Below are 25,000 nucleotides of genomic sequence, written 5' to 3' on the forward strand. Positions count from 1 at the left end.
ATGGCTGCCTAAATGGCGGGGTAAAAACGGTCATACACGTAAAAGCCGTGGGAGTTTCAGCCCAAGAACGAACAAACAAAACAAACTGGCAGAAAAAAAGGAGGTAAATGAAAAGTGAGCATTTCCTCGTCACACATTTGACGCCACGTAATAAGGAAAACAATGCGAAGTAGAGAGACTGCTAACAAAAAACAAAAATAGAAAACAATGTAAGGCAATACAATAAAACCTAATCGTCGTCATTTTCACGCATTTTCATTTAACTAGCTGGGTATAGACACCCACAATGTTCATATGTGGCAAATCCTAGTGAATGGGTTTGAGCTTCAAGTGAAACGTGGATTGTCAAAGTAAAAGCATATCAGGTTGCTTGTTTGATCTGTGGAACCATCGCGGCTTTGTATTCGTGTTTCCGAGGACAACGATTGTACAATGCACTCGTATAATTATACTCAATCAATGTCGACAATTACCGCGACGACTCATGGTCAGTTTGCAACTAAGATGTGCAATCGAAGTTGCACAACGAAAAGTCTAAAAGCACTTAACAAAAAAGGCACATGCTAAAAACTGACTGAAGTCACAACAAAGATGGCAGCGATGTGCAGTTTTTTTAGACTGGAGGAAAAGCGACTCACAGGTTACGTTTGGCATCACATACGAGTGTGACGTAATATTTCAAACACCTGACGGGTTTTGGAGCCCTACTGAATTGCATTCTAAAATAACGTTTACAATATCGCCCCCTCAAAATAATTTTGCGTTATTTTGCAATACCAATATGATAATACAAACGATATTTTGCGGCTTCTTGCTGGACTGTATTTTGTGTGTCGGTACTTGGGGAACACATCGCAATCTGTTACATCTTTATCAACCTCGGCCTGCAGGCTTTGCCGATAAAGATGAAGCAGAGGACGATGTCCTCCCCTCGGACCAACATAAAAAGCTGGTCTGTCAACAAGTCAACACACGTCTTATACTGTCTGATTGTGGGTCACAAGGCAAGCGAATAAGTATTGTATACTTGTTTGAATAGAGTAAGAACAACAGAAACAGCATGCTAATCATTATATCTATGACTGGGGCTGTCAGTTGACACACTCGGCTGACGACAGCTATGGTCAAGGTCAGAAAGTCGTGAATTCAAGCGGTCAAAACAAAGCTGACCACACACTCACCATCCACGGTCTCGAAGACGTCCTTGACCACGTCGAAGCTGAGACCAAGGAGCAGTGCTGGGTTGTCCCCGATAGCATCACAGGCACCGTCCATAGCGTTGCCTCGGTTACCAACACCGCGCTTGCCGCTGACAATGGTGCAGTCAGGCCCCGTCAGGTTCACTGAGCAGTTATCCTTGACCCAGTCAGTGGCCTTGTTCACACCCTGCAGACACAGAGAACACTGCCGTGCTACACGCTGAAGGGAAAGAGATTCCTGCGGTATTTCCTGTTTAGAGCTGGGTTAAGCCTCAAATCAAGTGGGCAAAGTCTACTTCACGATGCTGGCTGCTCGAAGCTTTGGCACTGATTTGTCGGTTAAACGACTTCCCGAAGTCGACATTTGGCTGAATTTAGGACAGGTTTTTAAAATAAGTAAAGAGACACGAACATGAACGGCTTGATGAAACATGCAGGGAGGTATACCAACCAGCAGTACAAGCCGTTACTCTTCAACGGCGCTTGCTTTGAGACCAGCCTGTTATCGATGTACACTACATTGGGGTGTGCACGTTAAAGATCCCACGATTGACAAAAGGGTCTTTCCTGGCAAAATTGTATGGGCATAGATAAAAATGTCCACCAAATATCCGTGTGACTTGGAATGATAGGCCGTGAAAAGTGAATGCTCGCCCTAATAGGCTTGAAGTTTGCTGGCCGATGTGACTGCGTGATATATTGTGTAAAAAATTCCATCTCACACGGGATATATAAATCCCTGCGCCTTGAATCCGTGGTTGGGATACATGTGCGCGATATAAATTGCATAAAATAAATAAATGTGGGTTCGAATCCCGGGTTCACACAGTCAACTATGTGCGGACAATTCTCAATGTCTGAACACCCCTGTGTGCACGCATGCGCACGATACATATCGCACGTTCACAGCAAAAGTCTCGGGGCTTGGAAAACATGGGGAAAAGAAAACCCACTCGAGAAGCGCCGTATTCTGTTGCAGCTCGCATTCCCCAAAGTGAAAGCAACCCGAATTTACCCGATATGACATTACACTTCCAAACCTTACCTACATGTGCGTTGCTTCCTGGCTTTTTATTTTCTATTGGCTATGTGTTTGTTTATTTATGAGACAGAAAAAAACAGAGAGAGAGAGATGGAGAGAGAGAGAGAGAGAGAGAGAGAGAGAGAGAGAGAGAGAGAGAGAGAGAGAGAGACAGACAGAGATACAGAGAGAGAGACAGAGACATAGAGAGAGAGACAGAGAGAGAGACAGAGACAGAAAAAGACAGACATACAGACAGACAGACAGACAGAAAGACAGAAAGACAGACCGAGACAGAGAGGCAGACAGACGGACAGACGGACAGACACACAGACAGACAGAGCAGTACCTCCTTGATGTTCTTGAATATGCTGCCCCAGCCGGCTTCAGACTGCGACACAAAGCTGGCCACCATCAGCACAACGACAACAGTGCCACAACGCATCTGAAGAAAATAATGCCATTTCTTAAGCCAAACAAAACAAACCATGTGTGTATCGGAAAATGCGAAAAGAGCAGTTTTGTTGGAACGAACCAATCAGTGAGCGCTGTAAGGAAACTGCGCAAAATCTGCACCAAGTCAGGGTCGAGTCGAGCAGCGCTCAACTAAGATTTCGAGTCGTGGACAATTCTGTCCTCAATCGAACCTAAATCGTGGGGGCCGTTCACATGGCAGACTCTTCGCCGACTTGGCCTCAGCTATTCGGGAGCGATTTCAAGCCAACAACAGACGGGGACAAGTTGGTGAAAATCTGCCATGTTAACGGCAAGTAACGCAAAAATCGAATTGTCAAACGAAACAAGTCGCGTAAGGCGAAAATACAACATTTAGTCAAGTAGCTGTCGAACTCACAGAATGAAACTGAACGCAATGCAACGCAGCAAGACCGTATACTCGTAGCATCGTCAGTCCACCGCGCACGGCAAAGGCAGTGAAATTGACAAGAAGAGCGGGGTAGTACTTGCGCTGAGAAGGATAGCACGCTTTTCTGTACGTCTCTTCGTTTTTAACTTTCTGAGCGTGTTTTTAATCCAAACATATCATATCTATATGTTTTTGGAATCAGGAACCGACAAGGAATAAGATGAAGGTGTTTTTAAATTGATTTGGACAATTTAATTTTGATAATAATTTTTATATTTTTAATTTTCAGAGCTTGTTTTTAATCCAAATATAACATATTTATATATTTTTGAAGAAAGAATAAGATGTACGTAAATTTGGATCGTTTTATAAAACAAATATTTTTTTTACAATTTTCAGATTTTTAATGACCAAACTCACTCATTAGTTTTTAAGCCACCAAGCTGAAATGCAATACCAAACCCCGGCCTTTGTCGAAGATTACTTGACCAAAATTTCAACCAATTTGGTTGAAAAATAAGAGCGTGACAGTGCCGCCTCAACTTTCACGAAAAGCCGGATATGACGTCATCAAAGACATTTATTGAAAAAATGAAAAAAATGTATGGGGATTTCATACCCAGGAACTCTCATGTCAAATTTCATAAAGATCGGTCCAGTAGTTTAGTCTGAATCGCTCTACACACACACAGACAGACAGACAGACAGACAGACAGACAGACACACACACACACACACACACACACACACACACACACACACACACACACACACACACACACACACACACACACACCACGACCCTCGTCTCGATTCCCCCCTCTACGTTAAAACATTTAGTCAAAACTTGACTAAATATAAATCAAAACTTGACTAAATATAAAAAGCAACAAACACACATCGTTGCTCACCTTGAAATGTTCAGAGGACTGGAGAGTTCTTGCAGAATAGAGCAATGAAGGTGATGTGGTTGTGATGGACATTGTCCCCTGTATTTATACACATCCCTCGCTTAACCTCCCCTGTTTGTGAAGTGCTGGGTGATCAGACGATTCTATCTGTCCAATTAATGTAATTGTTTGTGAAGGGTTGGGTAAACAGACGATTCTATCTATTTGATTATTGTAATTGTTTGTGAAGGGTTGGGTGATCAGACGATTCTATCTGTCCAATTAATGTAATTGTTTGTGAAGGGTTGGGTAAACAGACGATTCTATCTATTTGATTATTGTAATTGTTTGTGAAGGGTTGGGTGAACAGGCGATTCTTTGTGTCTATTAAATGTAATTGTTTGGTAAGAGTTAGGAAATCAGACGATCTGATTTGTTTAATTGTTTTAATTGATTTTAAAGAGCTATCTATATAATTTATTTAATTGCTGATTGTATGTGCGTAAGACAATCCGTTAGTGTAGCGGGCCCGGCGGTAATTTGTCTGACACATTTGACTTATTGCTTGGTCAGTGTTTGAGGTTCGCTTTGGATGTCGTAAGCGTTGGTGTTGTTGTAAATTATTATTTCCCGAGTGGGCAAATTGAAGCAAAAGTGGGGAGGGTAGTGAGGAAGGAGGGGGGGGGGGGGTTAGATGGTGGAGAGGGAAAACATGTTTGTGATGTACAAATCTGAAAGCAAAAAAATTAAAGCAAATTCAAGTAAAATAACTTACCCGAAAAAATCATCATAAAAATAATGTGCATGAGGAATCTTTTTTTTTAACATGTTTGTTTGAAAGTAGAATATATTAGTACATAATTATAATGAAATATCGCACGTCAGATAAACAAAACACTAGAGGTAAATAACCGAAGAAGCTTCTTTTGAATGTTTCATTTTATTTGATACAAGCTTGTGCTTGCGAAAGTAAAACACTGACTGTTAAAGTTTCTTTAATTCTGTGTATCCCGTTCTCTGAATTCATACCACTCTGTCTATCAGTGTGTCTGTATGCTTGTCCGTCTCAAGATCTCAAGAATGAACGGACCGATCGTCACCAAACTTGGTGAACAGGTTCTATACATTCCTGAGACGGTCCTTACAAAAATTGGGACCAGTCAAACACACGGTTAGGGAGTTATTGGTGGATTAAAATTATACAAGGACTTATAGAGGGGCATCTTCATGGTCAAAGGGAAATAACCATTCTCACTCAGTCACTGCCACCAACTGAGAAGGTTATTTCCCTTTGACGGGGGTGTTTTTCCTACCTCGGAGGAATTTCTTGTTACCTATGTTATCTGTCTGTCTGTTTTCTTTGGTCTGCTTGAGCTCAACATTGTTACAAGCTGTGTCCGTTATTGTCAGCATGAATATAATCATAACTGACCACCAGCCGTGATTCTGGGGGCCTGTCACATCAGTGTTATCAAACTAATCAGTCCTGTGTCAATGGGTGTAACTGTGTCCGCCCGGCGCGTCAGTATGGTTAATTGAGGTGTGGTTGATCCGCCGTACATCATACAGATCATTATCGAAGAAATAGGACAATTTCGCTCGTCAAATTTCTACAGTTGTAATAACATACGTATATGTAATTGTCACACTTAGTCTAATTGTGCAGGAGGCAATATTGAACAGGCAAAATCATGTTCTTAATTATCAATTATCGTAATAATTGGACAATGAACTGGACTAAGTGAGAACGAAGATTGACCTGAGATCGGATAGTGTCAACCACAGCATCTGTTACTTTCAGAAAAGTTGTATAAATATTGGTTTGGATTTCTGTACAGATATTTCAGCTTCTGAACGTTTAATACATTTGCTACAGTCGTCTCCCCTTGAAGAACTCACCAACTTCGAAGGTAATGAACAATTCGCGTAAAGTTGTTCATAGCGGAAGTCATGTTTGAACGTGAGCAAAACAATACGATGTTTGAAGGCTTAAAATGTTGTCAGCTTCTTTGTCGGTCATAGAGTATCATATTTATCTTCTTGTGGTTCATCTTTATTGACCGAGGCTGTTACGAATGGGTTTTGTAAATTTACTTATGATGTACTCACAAATCACTCATACTCTCTATTCCAGGTTCGACCTCACTCATAACAATAATCAAGAAGGGAAAAACAGTTTAACAATTTACTTTCGTCCTTTGCATCCAAATACTACACAATACATCTAATGTCAACACGCAAACTATTCAACTATCAATTCTGGTCACACAAAATCAATTATCTAACTGGCCTTTACTCGCACACACATGCATACTTCACTTTCTCACGTTACCACATTTGAGTCTTCCATGATGATGACGACGACGACGAATGACACAGGGTAAAGATGAAGACGATGTGCATAATGGCGATAATCAGGTTAACAGGACCAATGGTAGACGACAGAGATGAAGACGGTGACCGTAGACATGCTGGTATGACGCGTGACACTGGATAAACGTAGATGCTATGTTACAGTCATGCTCTCATGCTCTCCGCTGCCGAAGGAGACTATGGCGGTGGGGGTTGCCGGATTCATACTTCCTCGGTTCCTCCCTTTTGTCTGACGTACAAAGAAAACGACAATAATAAGTCTCTGGTATGTAAACTGGCAATGTTGTATACATATGCATGGAGTTGGCCAGTTTACATAAACACTACTAATAATTCGATACTCTAACTAAATCGGTTATACAACATCAAAGAATATTTACCTCACTTCGGCAAGTCATTCACTCTATACAACTTCCATCCGTCCTCTGTGACAATTCAGGTAAAAGTGACCGGGACAGCTCACCCGTCCACCAGTTGGGGTGGATTCACAAAAACTTCACGTGCAACGTGACAAGACAAAAATCCGTGCGTGTTTAGGCTGTCAACCCTAGCATCCATAGGTGCTTGCACTTGACATTATATTATATCAAAATCATGTTCGTAACAGAGGCCGAATGGCCCAGTTTGTTAAGTTGCAGCAGACACAGCAGATATGATTGATCTATCAGAATTTTGGAAACTGATCTTTTGAGAGCCCTGGTGTACAGGTCTGAAAGAGGTTCCTGTTTCAGCCAAATATTTCATTCTTAGTATTTGTTCAATTCAAAGGAAGTTGTCATTCCGTATATAAGCAGAACCGATATGAGATCGTCCACTCTATCGTTTACAAGAGAAGACATGCTTAATCTTAGCGCGTAAATCTTTCAACTTCTTCTGATTCAGATGCGTTGCGGAAGTGTTGTCGTTGTGCTGCTGGTGGCCAGCTTTGTGGCGCAGTCTGAAGCCGGTTGGGGCAGCTTCTTTAAGAAGATCAAGGAGGTACAGTGCTCTCTCTCTCTCTCTCTCTCTCTCTCTCTCTCTCTCTCTCTCTCTCTCTCTCTCTCTCTCTCTCTCTCTCTCTCTCTCTCTCTCTCTCTCTCTCTCTTTCTCTCTCTCTCTCTATCTCTCTCTCTATTTGTCTCTCTCTCTCTCTCTCTCTCTCTCTCTCTCTCTCTCTCTCTCTCTCTCTCTCTCTCTTTCTTATCATTTAGGCTTCCAGCACTGGAAATAACAGCGCCCTGAAGCTCATTCAATTACTTTGATTCGATAATATGTCAGTATTGTGATGCATTTTCGAGAAAATTGTGTCTGTGCGTATAGATTGAGGTTTAATGGAATCCCCCGATTCTTCAAATTCATAAAATTCGCCTGAAACTCCCCGATACGGTCAGATGAAAATATTTCTCTCTTAACTTAACCCCAGCTGATCGCTTCTCTGTGTCTGCAGGGTGTGAACAAGGCCACTGACTGGGTCAAGGATAACTGCTAAGTGAACCTGACGGGGCCTGACTGCACTATTGTCAGCGGAAAGCGCGGTGTTGGTAACCAAGGCAACGCTATGGACGGTGCCTGTGATGCTATCGGGGACAACCCAGCACTGCTCCTTGGTCTCAGCTTCGACGTGGTCAAGGACGTCTTCGAGGCCATGGATGGTGAGTGTGTGTTATCGTTATCGGCACTGTGTGTGTGTGTGTGTGTGTGTGTGTGTGTGTGTGTGTGTGTGTGTGTGTGTGTGTGTGTGTGTGTGTGTGTGTGTGTGTGTGTGTGTGTGTCTCTCTCTCTCTCTCACTCTTCCTCTCTCTTTCTCTTTCTCTGTCTCTTTCTCTCTTTTTCTCTCTCTCTCTCTCTCTCTCTCTCTCCCTCTCTCTCTCTCTCTCTCTCTGTCTTAGTCTCTCTCTCTTTTTGTGTTAATAATTATTTTTTGCAATCTAACTAATGACGTCATCGTTACGTCAACAGATGGTGATGACGTCCTTGACGGCACAGAATTTGTGGCGTTCCTGGGCAACCTGCGTAAGTAGATTATTTCCATTCCACAAGATGGCATACTAGGGGAAGGGCTCCTAATATGGACCGGCTCCTAATATGGACCACCTCCTGTTCTGACAAAGTAACGGCGCTAGAGCGCTCAAAAAAGTTTTATTCGCTGTATTTACCCTCTCTGGATAACTTGCACATGTCAAAACAGTTGCAGAAACACAAATCTCAAAACCGTTTGGCTTTGTTCTGTTTTTTTGGCAGCGTTCACTCTAAATTTGCTGCCTAAAACGGACTCGTTTCTGTCAACAGCCAAAGCTTTTATCTCACAAAAACTGCTACATATGACAGCTAAGACCGTATTTGTTACATTTTAGCAGTGTTGACCCCGAGTTTCTACTGCAAACAAAAAAATAATAGCAAAACTTCAAAGTATGTGCGAGTCCCTAGCTAATATGGACCACCTTCAACAAATCTAAGAAAATAAAAGCTAAAGGCTATTTTCATTAATTCAGTAACAAGCTTGCTGAAAATAACCTATAACTAGCCCTCAAGATTTAAAAAATAAATAACAAAAAGTCTTCTTTTCGTGCAAGTTGATAATTTCACTTATTTTCACTCTGTTTTTGATAAGCTTCTTTAGTTTCCTGGTGTGCTTCAAATAATGCTCTGATCAACCCGAGACAGATGAACCTTTCTTTCTTTCTTTCTTTCTTTATTTGGTGTTTAACGTCGTTTTCAACCACGAAGGTTATATCGCGACGGGCAGATAAATCTAAAGCATATTTTAATTAGACTGACTTGTACACTAAGTTGTATCATGTTATTTTGAAGTATAGGGGGCTTTTTACAGTGATTCGTGAAGGCCGCTTCACTGGTCCATATTAGGCGCCCAGGCTTCTAATATGGACCATTTGTGATTTTTTTCTGTATTTAATTTTGGCTGAACATCTATCAAAGCGATTTCACTCTGATTAGGCTCGGTTAACTTAAGAGAGAAGGACTACCAAACACAAAATGAAACTTCTTCGCAAGAAAACAAGCTAGTTATTAGCATGAAACAAAAAGTGGTCCATATTAGGAGCCCTTCCCCTATAAATTGTGTGATGTAGGGGAAGGCCCCTAATTTGGGCCTGTTCCTGATGTAGACCGCCTCCTGTTGTAAAAACACAGAGATAAAAGCCAAGAAAAGGTGTCCTTATAATGCTGCGTCACCAACAGTATCGGTCACCTGGGGGGGGGGGGGGGGGGGGGGAGGGGGGGATGGAGGTGACGATAAAATTACAGGGTCGGAGTGCGATGTAAATTATGAGCAGTTCTTCCAAATCCAAATAAAAAATATGACACTGCCAGAATTGTTTTGTTTTGGCATGTCGACGTTGCAGTTTCGGAGCAAACGATCCAAATTTCTTTGTGGATTTGTGTTCAAACGTGTTTTCCCGTAATACAACAATGTACAGCCCTTCCATTATTCATTGTCCCTAGCCGGGGGTCTTCCCGTTTGGAAAAACGGTAATGTTGAGATTTGGATGAAACAAATTCAAAAATTCGTATTTTGTGGCCAGGATCTAAGAATATGAAATAAACTCACTGGCGGCTCTGTCTATACGATGGCTTGAAACCAGTCTGTCACTGCACTATCGGCGTGGGTTCGACCCCCACGTTCGACAAGGATTTATTTTTCCAGAGACACGATTTTTGCCGACTCAGTCGCCTCCGTGTCCTAAGAGCACATTATCCAAGCTCACATCGAAAGTCTCAGGTCTTGATAAACACGATTATTCCCCCCTCTGCTTCTTTCTCTCTGTAAACTTGTAGGGCTAGTTATTTTTCGGTAACTTACCCAACAACCAAAATCACTTACCCAACAACGGGCCTGAATCCTCGATAGCTCATGGGTAGAGACTGTACACATTGTGGATCTACTTTTTGCGACTCAAAAGTTCAGAACACTCTAATGTACAAAATATACATTTCTGGAGCAAACAATACAACCATACCGCATTTAAACCAGCAACTACAGGCTTGAACACATGAATCTCGATATAAAATCCATGAGTTTGGTTGTTTTCTGAATTCAGATCTGCCGTGCACAATCGTTTATCGCTAGCAAGATTCCAAGGAAAAGTAACTCTCATACTTTGTCTAGCGACACGAGTAGTTCCCCTTCCAGATTTCGGCTGCATCGACAAGACTGCAATCCGACGGTCAGTTTTCAACAATATTTCATTTTATAAACAGATCACACGCAATCAATTGCAAACATTTAATCAACTTAAATAACATACAGCGGTTTCATACACTATTTTGCCCCAGAAAACTGAACTTCATACAGTTTTTAACGTTGTAACACGGGTGTAAAACTTCGTCTGCTAGTCACATTCGAGGAAAGAACATTTCCTGGGCAATACCAAAACATGAACAGAACACACACTTTCTGCCTTTACCGCCAGAGCAGAATGACAACAAAACTGTGTACTTGATTTTAGTTCAAAGCATGGAAACTGACAAGAAGTGTTAACAGAATTGAATGATTTGCACGGAACTATACAACCGCGCATTAATCGATCGCCTGCGCAGATAGACTGGTTGGGTGAATATGATTCGATCAAACTTTCGCACAAAAACTCCTATTTTCTTTGAATAACTGAAGAAAGGAGGAATAAAGAGGTTACACACCTCGTCTCAGTGATTATCAAGCTTGCATTTTTCATGATCCGCTAACTTCGACCATTATTTTTGATAATCACTGAGACTCGGCATGTAACCTCTACATACACGCACGCAAGAAAGCAGCATGGGTAGTGTAATTGGTTCACCGTGTAATTCTATGTAATTCAGGGACATCAGCCCAAATGTCCTTGACGGAAGTCCCCAAGGTCAAGCAGGTATACCAAATACCGTAAACGAAATGTTTGTTTCTTTCAGGTGTGCTGAAGCACTGTATGGACAGGGCGGAGGACAGCGAGTGAACCAGTCATTGGTGGTACAGGCACGTGTAGCACGTTGCTAACAATCACAGTGTGTTCTGTTTGACTGACTTGAGACAGTAAAGTTATTATTACGCAAAAGTGCGTCTTTGTTCTGTGTTTGTGTTGGAGGGGGGAGAGGAGCAGTTGCTTCTGAAGTGAGGTAAAGTGTGTGTGTGTGTGTGTCTGTGTGTGTGTCTGTGTGTGTGTGTGTGTGTGTGTGTGTGTGTGGGGGGGGTATGTGTCTGTATGTACGAGAGAATGTGTGTGTGTGTGTGTGTGTGTGTGTGTGTGTGTGTGTGTGTCTGTCTGTATGTGTGTGTGTGAGAGAGAGAGTGTGTGTCTGTGAGTGTGTGTGTGTGTGTGTGTGTTTGTGTGTGTTTGTGAGTGAGAGAGAGAGTGTGTGCGTGTGTGTGTGTGCGTGTGTGTGTGTGTGCGTGTGTGTGTGTGTGTGTGTGTGTGTGGCAGAGAAAGTATGTGTTTGTACGCGTGTGTGTGTGTGTGTGTGTGTGTGTGTGTGTGTGTGTGTGTGTGTGTGTGTGTGTGTGTGTACATGTGTGAGTGTGTGTGTGTGTATGTTTATAGTTGCTTGATGCTTCATTTTGATGTTATTCTATTGATTACAAGTGTCACTGTTTTCGATGCACACACACACACACACACACACACACACACACACACACACACACACACACAGACACACACACACACACACACACACACGCACACACACACACACACACACACACACACACACACACACACACACACATGTACACACATGGCCTGTCAAACGGACAGAGTGACAAACATCGCGGACAGACGTCCAAATGAGGCCAAAACTAGGTCAAACAGCCTTGAGCATGTCAAAAAAGAGGTCAAACGGCAATAAACACGGAAAAATCAAGGTCAAACGAGATCAAACAACTTTAAACACTGCAAAAACGAGACCAAACAGTCTAAATTACGACAAAATCGAGGTCAAACGGCCTTGAACATGTAAAAGAAAAAGGTCAAACAGCCATTAACACGAACTAAATGACGGCCAGAACAAGGTCAAACAGAAATGAACACGGTCAAAACGGGGACGAACGAACATCAACACGGCAAAACAAGGTCAAACGGAATTGAACAAGGTTATAACGAGGTCAACCGAGGTCAGACGACCATAAACACGGCAAAACAAAGTGAAACGAGGTCAAACGGCCTTCCACATGGCCAAAACGAGGTCAAACCAGGTAAAAAGAGGGCAAACGAACATACGACCAAAACGATGTTAAAAACGGCCTTGAACATGGAAAAGAGAAAGGTCAAACAGCCATTAACACGAACTAAATGAGGTCAAACGGCTTTAAACACGGCCAGAACAAGGTCAAACGGAAATGAACACGGTCAAAACGAGGTCAAACGGGGACAAACGACCATAAAGACGGCAAAACAAGGTCAAATGGAACTGAACAAAGTGAAACGAGGTCAAACGGCCTTACACACGGCCACAACGAGGTCAAACGAGGTAAAATGAGGTCAAACGAACAAAAACACGGCCAAAACGAGGTCAAACAGATTTAAACACGGTTAAAATGAGGCGAAAACGAGGTCAAACGGCCTTGAACATGTAAAAAAAAAAGTCAAACGGCCATAAACACGGCAAAAACAAAGTCAAGCGAGGTCAAAAAATGTTAAACACGTCAAAAAAGGTGTCAGATGGCCTTGAACATGTCATAAAAGAGGTCAAACGGCCATAAACACGTCAATCACAAGGTCAAACGATGCCAAATAGCTTTACACACGTGAAAAACGAGGTCAAACACCTTTTAACACGGCCACATCGAGGTCAAACAGCCTTATAATGTCCAAACGAGGTCAAACAGCTTTAAACACGGCCACGCCGAGGTCAAAAAGCCTGAAACATGTCAAAACGAGGTCAATCGGCCATAAACATGTGCAATATGAGGACAAACAGCCTAAATCACGTCGTAAACAAAGTCAAACGAGGTCAAACGGCCATAGACATGTCAAAAACAAGGTCAAACGATGTCAAATGACCATCAACACTGCAAAACGAGGTCAGACGGAATTGAACACGGTCAAAACGAGGTCAAACGAGGTCAAACAAACATAAATACGTCAAAACAAAGTGAAACGAGGTCAAACTGTAAAACACGGCGAAAACGAGGTCAAAAGGATTTAAACACGTCTAAAACGAGGCCAAAACGAGGTCAAACGGCCTTGAACATGTCATAAAAGAGGTCAAACGGCCATAAACACATCAACCACAAAGTCAAACGATGTCAAATAGCTTTAAACACGTCACAAAAAGAGGTCAAACAGCTTAAAACACGGCCACATCGAGGTCAAACAGCCTTAAACATGTCAAAACGAGGTAAAACTGCTTTAAACATGTCCCAACGAGGTCAAACGATATCAAATAGCTTTACACACGTCAAAAACGAGGTCAAACAGCTTTAAACACGGCCACATCGAGGTCAAACAGCCTTAAGCATGTCAAAACGAGGTCAAACGGCCTTAAACATGTCAAAACGAGGTCAAACGGCCATAAACACATCAACCACAAAGTCAAACGATGTCAAATAGCTTTAAACACGTCACAAAAAGAGGTCAAACAGCTTAAAACACGGCCACATCGAGGTCAAACAGCCTTAAGCATGTCAAAACGAGGTCAAACGGCCTTAAACATGTCAAAACGAGGTCAAACGGCCATAAACACGTCACAAACAAGGTCAAACGATGTACGTAGCTTTGCACACAAATAGCTTTGCACACGTCATAAACGATGTCAAACAGCTTTAAACACGGCTACATCGAGGTCAAAGAGCCGTATACATGTCCAAACGAGGTCAAACAGCTTTAAACACGGCCACGCCGAGGTCAAAAAGTCTTATACTTGTCCAAACGAGGTCAAACAGCTTTAAACACGGCCACGCCGAGGTCAAAACGAGGTCAATCGGCCATAAACATGTCCAAACGAGGTCAAACAGCTTAAAACACGGCCACATCGAGGTCAAACAGCCTTAAACATGTCAAAACGAGATCAAACGGCCTTAAACATGTCAAAACGAGGTTAAACGGCCATAAACACGTCACAAACAAGGTCAAACGATGTACGTAGCTTTGCACACAAAAAGCTTTGCACACGTCATAAACGATGTCAAACAGCTTTAAACACGGCCACATCAATCAATCAATCAATCAATGACGCTTATATCGCGCATATTCCGTGGGTACAGTTCTAGGCGCTCTGCAGTGATGCCGTGTGAGATGAAATTTTATACGGCCAGTAGATTGCAGCCATTTCGGCGCATATTTACCTTTCACGGCCTATTATTCCAAGTCACACGGGTATAGGTGGACAATTATTAACTGTGCCTAAGCAATTTTGCCAGGAAAGACCCTTTTGTCAATCGTGGGATCTTTAACGTGCACACCCAATGTAGTGTACACGGGGGGAGGGTTCGGACACCGAAGAGAGTCTGCACACAAAGTTGACTCTGAAATAAATTTCCGCCGAACCTGGGATCGAACTCACGCTGACAGCGGCCAACTGAATACAAATCCAGCGCGCTACCAACTGAGCTATATCCCCGCCCCATCGAGGTCAAAGAGCCTTATACATGTCCAAACGAGGTCAAACAGCTTTAAACACGGCCACGCCGAGGTCAAAAAGCATTATACTTTTCCAAACGAGGTCAAACAGCTTTAAACACGGCCACGCCGAGGTCAAAACGCCTTAATCATGTCAAAACGAGGTCAATCGGCCAAAAACATGTGCAATATGAGGACAAACAGCCTAAATCACGTCGTAAACAAAGTCAAACGAGGTCAAACGGACGTAACCACGGCAAAAAACGAGGTCAAATGAGGTCAAACGCCATTAAACACGGCAAAAGTGAGGCCAAAACGAGGTCAACCGGCCTTGAACACGTCAAAACCAAGGTCAAATGAGGTCAAACAACTTTAAACAGGTCAAAAACGAGGTCAAACGGCCTTTCACGGCCAAACCGAGGTCAAACGGCCTAACACGTCAAAAACGAAGTCAAACAGCTGTAAACATTGCAAAAACGAGGTCAAACGAGGTCAAACAGCCTAAGACACTGTCAAAACAAGGTCAAACGAGGTAAAACAGCTTTAAACATGTAATAAACGAGGTCAGACAGCCTAAAACACGACCAAAACAAGGTCAAACGGTCTTACACGGCAAAAAAGGAGGTCAAACAGCTGTACAAATTGCAAAAACGAGGTCGAACGAGGTCACACGGCCATAAACACGATCAAAACGAGTTCAAACGGCCTTCAGCATGTCAAAACGGTCAAACTGCCATTAACACGGCAAAAACGAGGTCAAACGAGATCAAACGGTCATAAACACGGCAAAAATGAGGTCAAACGAGATCAAGCGGCCATCAAAACGGCCAACACGAGATCAAACGGCCTAAAACACAGTCAACGCGAGGTCAAACGGCCTGATACATGGCTAAAACGAGGTCAAACGGCATGAAACTCGACCAATTCGAGGTCAAACAGCCTAAAGGTCAAATCCGGCCAAAACGAGGTCAGACGTCCTAAAACACGACCAAAACATGGTCAAACGGCCTTACACGGCCGAATCGAGGTCAAACGAGGTCAAACAGCCTTTAACACGCCAATACGAGGTCAAACGAGGTTAAACGGCCTGTGTGACGGCCAAATCGAGGTCAAACGAGATCAAACGGCAATACCACGGCCAGAACGAGGTCAAACAGCCTTCAACACGGCCACAAAGAGCTCAAACGGCCTTGAACACGTCAAAAATGAGGTCAAACGAGGTCAAACGGTGTTAAACACGGTTAAAACGAGGTCAAACGGACTTAAACACGGCCAAAACGAGGTCAAACAGAATAGAACACGGCTAAAACTATGTCAGACGGCCTTTGACACGGACGAAACGAGGCCAAACGAGGTCAAACGGCTTTGAACACGGCCGAAACGGGGTCAAACAGATGGCTCCCGTTTGGGTGATAATTTGTTCGTGCACTTTTAGTATATAATTCGGTAATGGGTAATTACTTCAAATGAGTTGCCGGAGCACTGTGTGACTGTGTTTATTAGTTATTTGCCCAAATCGTTATTTTAGGCAAAAGTGAGAAGAAGAAAAAACAATGTAGGAAAGAAAGGAAACATTTTTTTTTTTAATATAATAACAGTTGCAGTTAATTTATTGCAAACATATTGATTTTGAGTACCTGCTTGCACTTTTTTGAATCACTCGGAGAGAAAAAAAGAAGTCGCGTGAAGTGATTTGAAAACATTTAGTGAATCTGTCCGTATCAAAGTAAAAGATGAACACCCAAAAACAGTCATCGCCGAGACTATAATTTAGATAGTCTCGACTAACTACACCCGAAGACCGACATGGCGCAGCACTTATACTTAACCTATTTTCAGCAATTCTGAGCACATGTTTTTTTGTCTGCCGCCATATCTGCAAGACTGTCTCTTTGATGTGTTGTTGTTGTAGAGCAGCGTGTGTGCTTGTGTGTGCATGTGCGTGCGTGCGTCCGGCCGGCCGTGTGTGTGTGTGTGTGTGTGTGTGTGTGTGTGTGTGTGTGTGTGTGTGAGTGTGTGTGTGTGTGTGAGTGTGTGTTTGCGTGTGTGTGTGTGTGTGTGTGTGTGTGTCCGTGTGTGTATGTGAGTGTGTGTTTGCGTGTGTGTGTGTGTGTGTGTGTGTGTGTGTGTGTGTGTGTGTGTGTGTAGAGAGAGAAAACTACTGGACCAATCTTCATGAAACTTCACATGAGAGTTCCTTGGTATAAAATCCCCCGATGAATTTTTCTTTTATTCGATAAATGTCTTTGATGACGTCATATCCGGCTTTTTGTGCAAGTTGAGACAGCATTGTCACGCTCTCATTTTTCAACCAAATTGGTTGACATTTTGGTCAATCAATCTTTGACGAAGTCCGAACTATGGGATTGTATTGCAGCCCCGAAGCTTAACAAATAATTAATGAATTTGCTGATTAAAATTGTCATTAAAATCGATTTTTCGCAAACAGATTTAGTCTTAGTGTTTAACGATACTGACACTCCAGCGTTTTGGGATAATAGGCCTACTATACTCTGCTGCCCCAGCTCACGCCAGTTATCAAACACAATGTAGGTCATTAGTCCAACGTTATCAGACGCAGGTAAAACACATAACAGGTATAACTAAGTAAAGCAAAACAGCAAGGAGCATGCGGTTTGTCCATGTGGGTGTATAGTACAAGCTGGTTTGAAAGATACACTCCTTTCCGTGTTTGGCTCCTCATCTCTGATCTGGCCACGGTTTTTTTCCTGGGATCTTCTTCTTCTTCTTCTTCTTCTTCTTCTTCTTCTTCTTCTTCTTCTTCTTCTTCTTCTTCTTCTTCTTCTTCTTCTTCGTTCATATGCTTAGACTCCCACGTTCACTCATCTTTTTTTAGCCCGAGTGGATTTGTACGTGCATGACCGGTTTTTTTTACCCCGCCATTTAGGCAGCATACGCCGATTTCGGGGGAGGCATGCTGGATATGTTCGTGTTTTTTATAACCCCCCGAACTCTGACATGGTTTACAGGATCTGTTCCGTGCGCACTTGGTCTTGCGCTTGCGTGTACACACGAAGGGGGTTAAGTCACTAGCAGGTCTGCACATAATTTGACCTGGGAGATCGGAAATATCTCCACTCTTAACCCACCAGGCGGCAGCGACCTGGATTCGAAATTACGACCTCCCGATCCGGAGGCCGATGTCTTACCACCACGCCACTGCGCCATTGCCTAGGATAAAACCTTTCTTCTTCTTGGACACATACGGAACATGAACAGCCTCTCTGGGCACCATGAGAATAATGTAAATAATTATTTTTTCTTTTCTTAAAACTCATTGTCTCCCAGGTACGGATATATCCGTACCCACTCATATGGCTCTATCTGACTGTACGGATATATCCGCTCAGAATGTTAGCTTCAGTCGCTTCGAATTCGTGTAACGTCCATCTAACGCCTGCATTCCAGCGTGTTGATCGACACACAGTTACTACACAGTTACTACAATTCTGAGTGACCTGCTGCCGCACAACTGGTTTCGGCCAAAAACAAACTTGATCAACATAGGTGGGGTAGACAGTGTTAACTGAAAAGCAACTGGTGTCTTTTTTGGGTAAAAAAATTACTTCATCGAACATGTTTAGCTCACCACAGCAAGCAATCAGGACGTTGATTCTTGGCATGTATTCATTCAAAAACCTGACCAGATCTGAGATGGTGAGCCAAGCTATATTCTAGGAGAAGGGGTGTGCCTTTAACATTAGCTCGTCATCAATCAAGTAGAAAGGTATGTAAAGGTACATTCCTGATTGTGTAAGTGATTGTGATGACCTCACAAGATCTGTTCAGGCTTTTGCGGGGAATGAGAACGGCCTTTAACTTAACTCATAACTCATAACTCATAACTCATAACTCATAACATTTTATTGATCCAACAAAGGAAATTAAATTGGTCATCAGCACATATAGGTCATTAATTAATAATTATAAAAGAATAAGAGAAGAAAATTCATAAAACCCATGATAACAAAAAAATATCTAAAGTAATATATGTACAACTACAATACCCTTTTTACTTGCACACTTGACACACCGACACACCAACACACATGCATACATACCTACATACATACCTACATACATACCTACATACATACCTACATACATACATACATACATACATACCTACATACATACATACATTCATACATACATACATACATTCCATGTTAAAGTGCAGCCAAACTCAAAGGCACAGTCATGATTGCTTGTCTGTCGCACTTCAGGGAATGTAACGTTTTGTTTTGTCTTAAATGAAACGTTTTGTTTTGTCATAAATGGAACGTTTTGATTCGTCATAAATGAAACGTTTTGTTTTGTCATAAATGAAACGTGTTGTTTTGTCATACATGAAACGTTTTGTTTTGCCATACATGAGACGTGTTGTTTTGTCATACATAAAACGTTTTGTTTTGTCATACATGAAACGTTTTGTTTTGTCATACATGAAACGTTTTGTTTTGTCATACATGAGACGTGTTGTTTTGTCATACATAAAACGTGTTGTTTTGTCATAAATGAAGCGTTTTGTTTTGTCATGCATGACGCGTTTTGTTTTGTCATACATGAACCGTTTTGTTTTGTCATACATGAGACGTTTTGTTTTGTCATACATGAAACGTTTTGTGTTGCCATACATTAGACGTTTTGTTTTGTCATACATAAAACGTTTTGTTTTGTCATACATGAAACGTTTTGTTTTGTCATACATGAGACGTGTTGTTTTGTCATACATGAGACGTGTTGTTTTGTCATACATGAAACGTTTTGTTTTGTCATACATGAAACGTTTTGTTTTGTCATACATGAGACGTGTTGTTTTGTCATACATGAAACGTTTTGTTTTGTCATACATGAGACGTGTTGTTTTGTCATACATGAAACGTTTTGTTTTGTCATACATGAAACGTTTTGTTTTGTCATACATGAGACGTGTTGTTTTGTCATACATAAAACGTGTTGTTTTGTCATAAATGAAGCGTTTTGTTTTGTCATAAATGAAACGTTTTGTTTTGTCATAAATGAAACGTTTTGTGTTGCCATACATTAGACGTTTTGTTTTGTCATAAATGAAACGTTTTGTTTTGTCATGCATGAAACGTTTTGTTTTGTCATACATTAGACGTTTTGTTTTGTCATACATTAGACGTGTTGTTTTGTCATACATGAAACGTTTTGTTTTGTCATACATTAGACGTGTTGTTTTGTCATACATGAAACGTTTTGTTTTGTCATACATTAGACGTGTTGTTTTGTCATACATAAAACGTGTTGTTTTGTCATACATGAAACGTTTTGTTTTGTCATGCATGACGCGTTTTGTTTTGTCATACATGAAACGTGTTGTTTTGTCATGCATGAAACGTTTTGTTTTGTCATACATGAAACGTTTTGTTTTGTCATGCATGAAACGTTTCAATAACATACCATCCTTGTTTTTGCTTTGAAATTCTGCTTGGTATGCGTCTAAATGAAATGATCTTATCCCGTGTCAAGGTGTGTACATATGTGACCCTCCACCATGGAATGAGTCGCATGTGACTTTTGCATGTGTGACAATGTGTACTCTGTCACCAACGTTATTTCAAAGTTACTCCCGGTCATTTCTTTGTCCCTCTATCTGTCCCTGTTTAATTATCTTCCCTTGACCCAAGTTGTGTCTCCCGCTAGGATTATTGTGTGTTGTAGCTAATTGTAGGTGTGTATGGAGGCTGGTTTCAGATTGGTTGATTGTTTGAACGGGTGCGCGCGAGAGAATGAGATGTAGTGTGGGTAGATCAGACCACTGTGATTTTCGTAGCGAGAGGTCGTGATTTTGAATGTGTGTTGTTTAACATTTGATGGAACGATTAGGGTGTTACCGTGTTGATGTAAGGAGTGTAGCTGAGACATTATAACGTTTATTTTGGCGAAGGAGGTATTCGAGGAGAGTTTAAAGAGAACTTTTGTGTGTGTGTGTGTTAGGAGAAGTATTGTTAGAGCTGGTTTGATATCAGCGACCGGGTTTCGTCGGAGGACAGTTTTGTGACGGATTTGTGCGATCTTGAAGAGAGAAAGTTCAACACTGCCTTCTGGTATATCTTTAAAATAAAAGTCACGTTACTACAACCCCTGACGTGGCGTCTCTATTCTATGCTTCCTGTCTGAGCACCCCTCCTTCTCTACATCACCCCATCACACATGACTTCCATATTTTTACATTTTCCTAAAGAGTTTGTAATGCTCTATCTAGTGGTGAAAACCGTTTTAGAAAAGAGCGAAAACGTTTTGAGTTATAAGCCTGTGACTAAGGTGACCCTCACACTGTTACCAGACACCCCCCGGACTTATATTAAGCCTAGCGCAGAACCGCGCGAGGTGACATGCGACTCATTCCGTGGTGGAGGGTCACATGTGTGGTGATTCATATCGTCACTTCCACGAGAAAGATGCTACCTTTAATCATTGATTGTGTCAATGATCAGCCAGAAAGTACTTAACGTTATCGTACAATGCACTTGTTTCTCCCACCAAGGGGCAAAACAGTTGTTATTGCCCGTACTGTGAAAACGATAAGTTAAAAGAGCTGAACAGACATGGTTGCTGCCAAGGTAAACAGAAGAGATTCTTGCATTTTCTTGATTCTTCCATGAAATGTATTCTGGTATAGTTTGTTTCTTAACATGACCGAGAATTACTTCTGATTTTGGGTAGTCTTGTTTGCTTTACGTGAAAAGCATACACTGAATGGTGGGCTGTCTGCTTGGTAATAGTCAAGTTGAATCAAGTTTCACTGCACCCAGGACCGCAAAAAAGCCGTCAAATCAGAGCTAGAAAGCAACCCCAAATAAGGCCACCTTAAGGCTTCTTCTGATTGGCTTAGGCACTTGTGACTTTGCATCGATGTAGGAGGAGAGTGGTTCTAATGATTGCTGTATTTTGGTACAGATACGCCAAACAGTGTCTGCGAAAATCACATTTGATAATTTTGTTTGGATCATACCTCGTATCGAGCAAGACAGAATCGAGTTTAATTTGCCTTGTTTCCGTGTGGTAATGTCCAAGCAGAAGCAAATCTATCTTGCGTAATGTCTGTTCGGTATAATGTCAAAGTACAGTAGAAACGAGTTTATTTTGGGTAGTTTCCGTTTGGTAATGACCTTGTCAAATGGAGTTTATTTTGTGTAGTGTACGTTCGATGTCTTTTGGTGTAGTGTCTTTGGCCGTTTTCTCTTGCCATGTTAATATGCATTTACTTTGATTTCGTTTCATGTTATACTCGATCGTCAAATTGCCAAGAAATTCATGTCGCTTTCTCCAAGTTGAAAACCAGCAGTAGCATGAGTCGCGCTACCCAGAGGTGTGAGCGTTTAAGTGTGGGCCTAATCAGCTACATACACTTCTAGCAAAATGACCGAAGTGTTTTATGTGTCGCGGCGATTACAAGGCGTTGGGACAAATACACTGTCTCTGAGTAACACATAAAGTTGACCCATGTCCGTACCGGCCTGGATTCAAAGCTGTAACCAAAGGATCACAAGCAGAGTGATCTTCTAACTGAGCTAGAAGACCCCCCTTTTAATGCCCTGTTGAATTAGGGGACTGTCTGTTTAGGAGGACGCCCCAAAGGTGACGTCAGAGACTAGCACCTTCGATGACGCCATCACGACGCTTGGAGATTTTGGCCGTTACCAGAGGCGTGTGTTCTTTCTGGTGTGCCTGTTGCCAGTGAGCTGTGGGATACAGGCACTGCTCACTGTATTCACACTGGCTACCCCTGATTTCAGGTGTGTGTCCGTGTGTGTGTGTGTGTGTGTGTGTGTGTGTGTGTGTGTGCGTGTGTGTGTGTGTGCGTGTATGTGTGTGTGTGTGTGTGTGTCCTTCTCGATCGTTTTCTCTCTCTCGCTCTCTCTCTCTCTCTCACTCTCTCTCCCTCTCTCTCTCTCTCTCTCTCTCTCTCTCTCTCCCTCTCCTTCTCTCTCTCTCTCCCCCCTCTCTCTCTCTCTCTCTATCTCCCTCTCCCTCTCTTTCTCTCTCCCTCTCTCTCTCTCTCTCTCTCTCTCTCTCTCTCTCTCTCTCTCTCTTTCTGCCAACCGACCATCCACGCTTTGCAAAACAAAACGTCCAGCAAAAAGTGAGCTTATCCGCGTTCTGACGCGAGCTATTTACGAGCACATTATCGACACATTTCTGTACAGAGTCAGCTCAATATATGCTTTCCTACCTAAGGTGTGCACTCCCAGAACTACCAAACGACACCTACTCTGAAGCAGGAACATTCCACGAAGAACTGCTGAACTTGTCCATACCATGGGATGTAGATAATGACGACAAACCCATGCGCAGTCAATGCCTTCTCTACCGGAACCGGAACCAGTCTGCGCCCCCTGGCGAGTTATTTGCCAATCGTAGCACAAGTTCCTGTCACAGCTGGGTGTACGACCATTCCACATTCACCAGTACTTTCATTGAACAGGTATTGACAGAATATTGTTCTTGGTTTTACACATGCGTGGTGATGGTCTTATTGTTTGTTATTGTTGGAGGTGTTTGTGATGATGATGATGATGATGATGATGATGATGATGATGATGATGATGATGATGATGATGATGATGATGATGATGATGATGATGATGGTGATGATGATGATGGTGATGATGAGGATGATGAGGATGATGATGATGATGATGATGATGATGATGATGATGATGATGATGATGATGATGATGATGATGATGATGATGATGCTGCTGCAGCTGCTGCTGATGAGGATGATAAAAGATGATGATGATGATGATGCCGATGCCGATGCCGGTCCACTATAACCTATCAGGAAGAGGTGATGGAACGCAATGTGTGGTTGTGTTATTGTAGTGGTGGTGGTAATGTCAATCAGTTAAATGCCAGTCTATATATCTGCATTTCTGTCTGTGTGTCTATCTATCATTCTATCCGTCTGTCTCAACTGCACCCAATTGCGACGTTTCACAGGCAGACCTGGTGTGTGACAAGAGGGAGTACCATGCCAACGCCGACATGATTTACATGGTGGGTCTGCTGGTCGGTTCTATCGTCATGGGTGTCGTATCGGACAGGTACGACATACATTTTGTCCAGCTCTGTTGACACTGTTTGAGATTTTAAACGCTACGTAGATGGAATTTTTTTTTTATTTATTTATTTTTTTTTTTAGATAACTCTGTTATTGTTTTAAGACAATGTGGAAGAGTTGTATACCTTGAAGGTGAGTCAAGCTGAGCCACGTTCTCGGTCAAAGGGTCTGAATCTGTCTGACATCCAAGTGATCTATTCTCCTCAATAGTAACAAACAGACTGACTGGTATCAGGCTGGACACAGTCAGGCAAAAAAAAAAAAAAAAAGGCGACAGTTGACAGTCACGCATAACAAAATTCGTATGCATAGCTCAGAAGGATAACCAATGGAGCCACAATGAAGAACGAGCTCCGATGTGTATTATTTTGAGAGAAAACAAATTCTGTATGCAGTAGTACACACAATATGTTGCCTTTTTCATCACACAAAAAAACCAAAAAGCAGAACGCAGCTCATCAGTTTTTCACTATGACCCCAACAGCCTGAGTGTCTCCACCGTGTTTTCCCAGTGATCTATTAATAGCTTAGCTCGTCTCATCTTCAAGAAATACAACCTTTCCACTGCCCATACAAAAAGCGAAAAACACGTTTTTGAACAACGCCATTTACGTTCACTCTAATCTTCTTGGACATATTTTTTCAAGCGACTGTATACGCCTGAAGTATGACATAGACATACAACACTTTATTATCTCAACGAGAAACTCAGGTGTGGTTTATCACAGCATTATAATATACAACATAAAACGTATGGACATAAAAAAGGCGCAAATAGTCAACGCATTATAATCAAGATTAGGATTATAATATCAAAGCAATCAATCTCTCTCTCTCTCTCTCTCTCTCTCTCTCTCTCTCTCTCTCTCTCTCTCTTTCTATCTCTCTCTCTCTCGCTCTCGTTCTCTCTCGGTCTCTCTTTCTCTCTCTCTCTCTCTCTCTCTCTCTCTCTCTCTCTCTCTCTCTCTCTCTCTCTCTCTCTCTCTCTTTCTCTCTCTCTTTCTGTCTC

At 42.2% G+C, this 25,000-nt stretch overlaps 2 protein-coding genes and 1 long non-coding RNA gene across 3 annotated transcripts in view; 2 read left to right on the plus strand and 1 right to left on the minus strand.

Moving 5' to 3' along the window:
- LOC138972216 (uncharacterized) overlaps positions 1–4,043 on the minus strand; it is a 5,461-nt gene extending 1,418 nt beyond the window's left edge. Inside the window, exons 1-3 of the mRNA XM_070344950.1 lie at positions 3,997–4,043; positions 2,570–2,665; positions 1,182–1,386 (exon numbers count right to left, since the gene is read on the minus strand). Coding sequence (XP_070201051.1) covers positions 1,182–1,386; positions 2,570–2,665 — 301 coding nt within the window. The 5' untranslated portion in view covers positions 3,997–4,043. The remainder of the gene's footprint in view (positions 1–1,181; positions 1,387–2,569; positions 2,666–3,996) is intronic.
- A 1,779-nt stretch (positions 4,044–5,822) lies between these two features.
- Positions 5,823–11,355, plus strand: LOC138972218 (uncharacterized). The gene is made up of 5 exons (XR_011457495.1): positions 5,823–5,885; positions 7,231–7,326; positions 7,775–7,979; positions 8,287–8,340; positions 11,233–11,355. It is a non-coding gene; the product is annotated as an uncharacterized lncRNA (long non-coding RNA).
- A 10,055-nt stretch (positions 11,356–21,410) lies between these two features.
- LOC138972991 (organic cation transporter protein-like) overlaps positions 21,411–25,000 on the plus strand; it is a 15,703-nt gene continuing 12,113 nt past the window's right edge. Inside the window, exons 1-4 of the mRNA XM_070345651.1 lie at positions 21,411–21,487; positions 22,491–22,663; positions 23,106–23,352; positions 23,871–23,974. Coding sequence (XP_070201752.1) covers positions 21,473–21,487; positions 22,491–22,663; positions 23,106–23,352; positions 23,871–23,974 — 539 coding nt within the window. The 5' untranslated portion in view covers positions 21,411–21,472. The remainder of the gene's footprint in view (positions 21,488–22,490; positions 22,664–23,105; positions 23,353–23,870; positions 23,975–25,000) is intronic.

This window comes from Littorina saxatilis, linkage group LG8, assembly GCF_037325665.1.
Source record: "Littorina saxatilis isolate snail1 linkage group LG8, US_GU_Lsax_2.0, whole genome shotgun sequence".
Classification (NCBI taxonomy): domain Eukaryota; kingdom Metazoa; phylum Mollusca; class Gastropoda; order Littorinimorpha; family Littorinidae; genus Littorina; species Littorina saxatilis.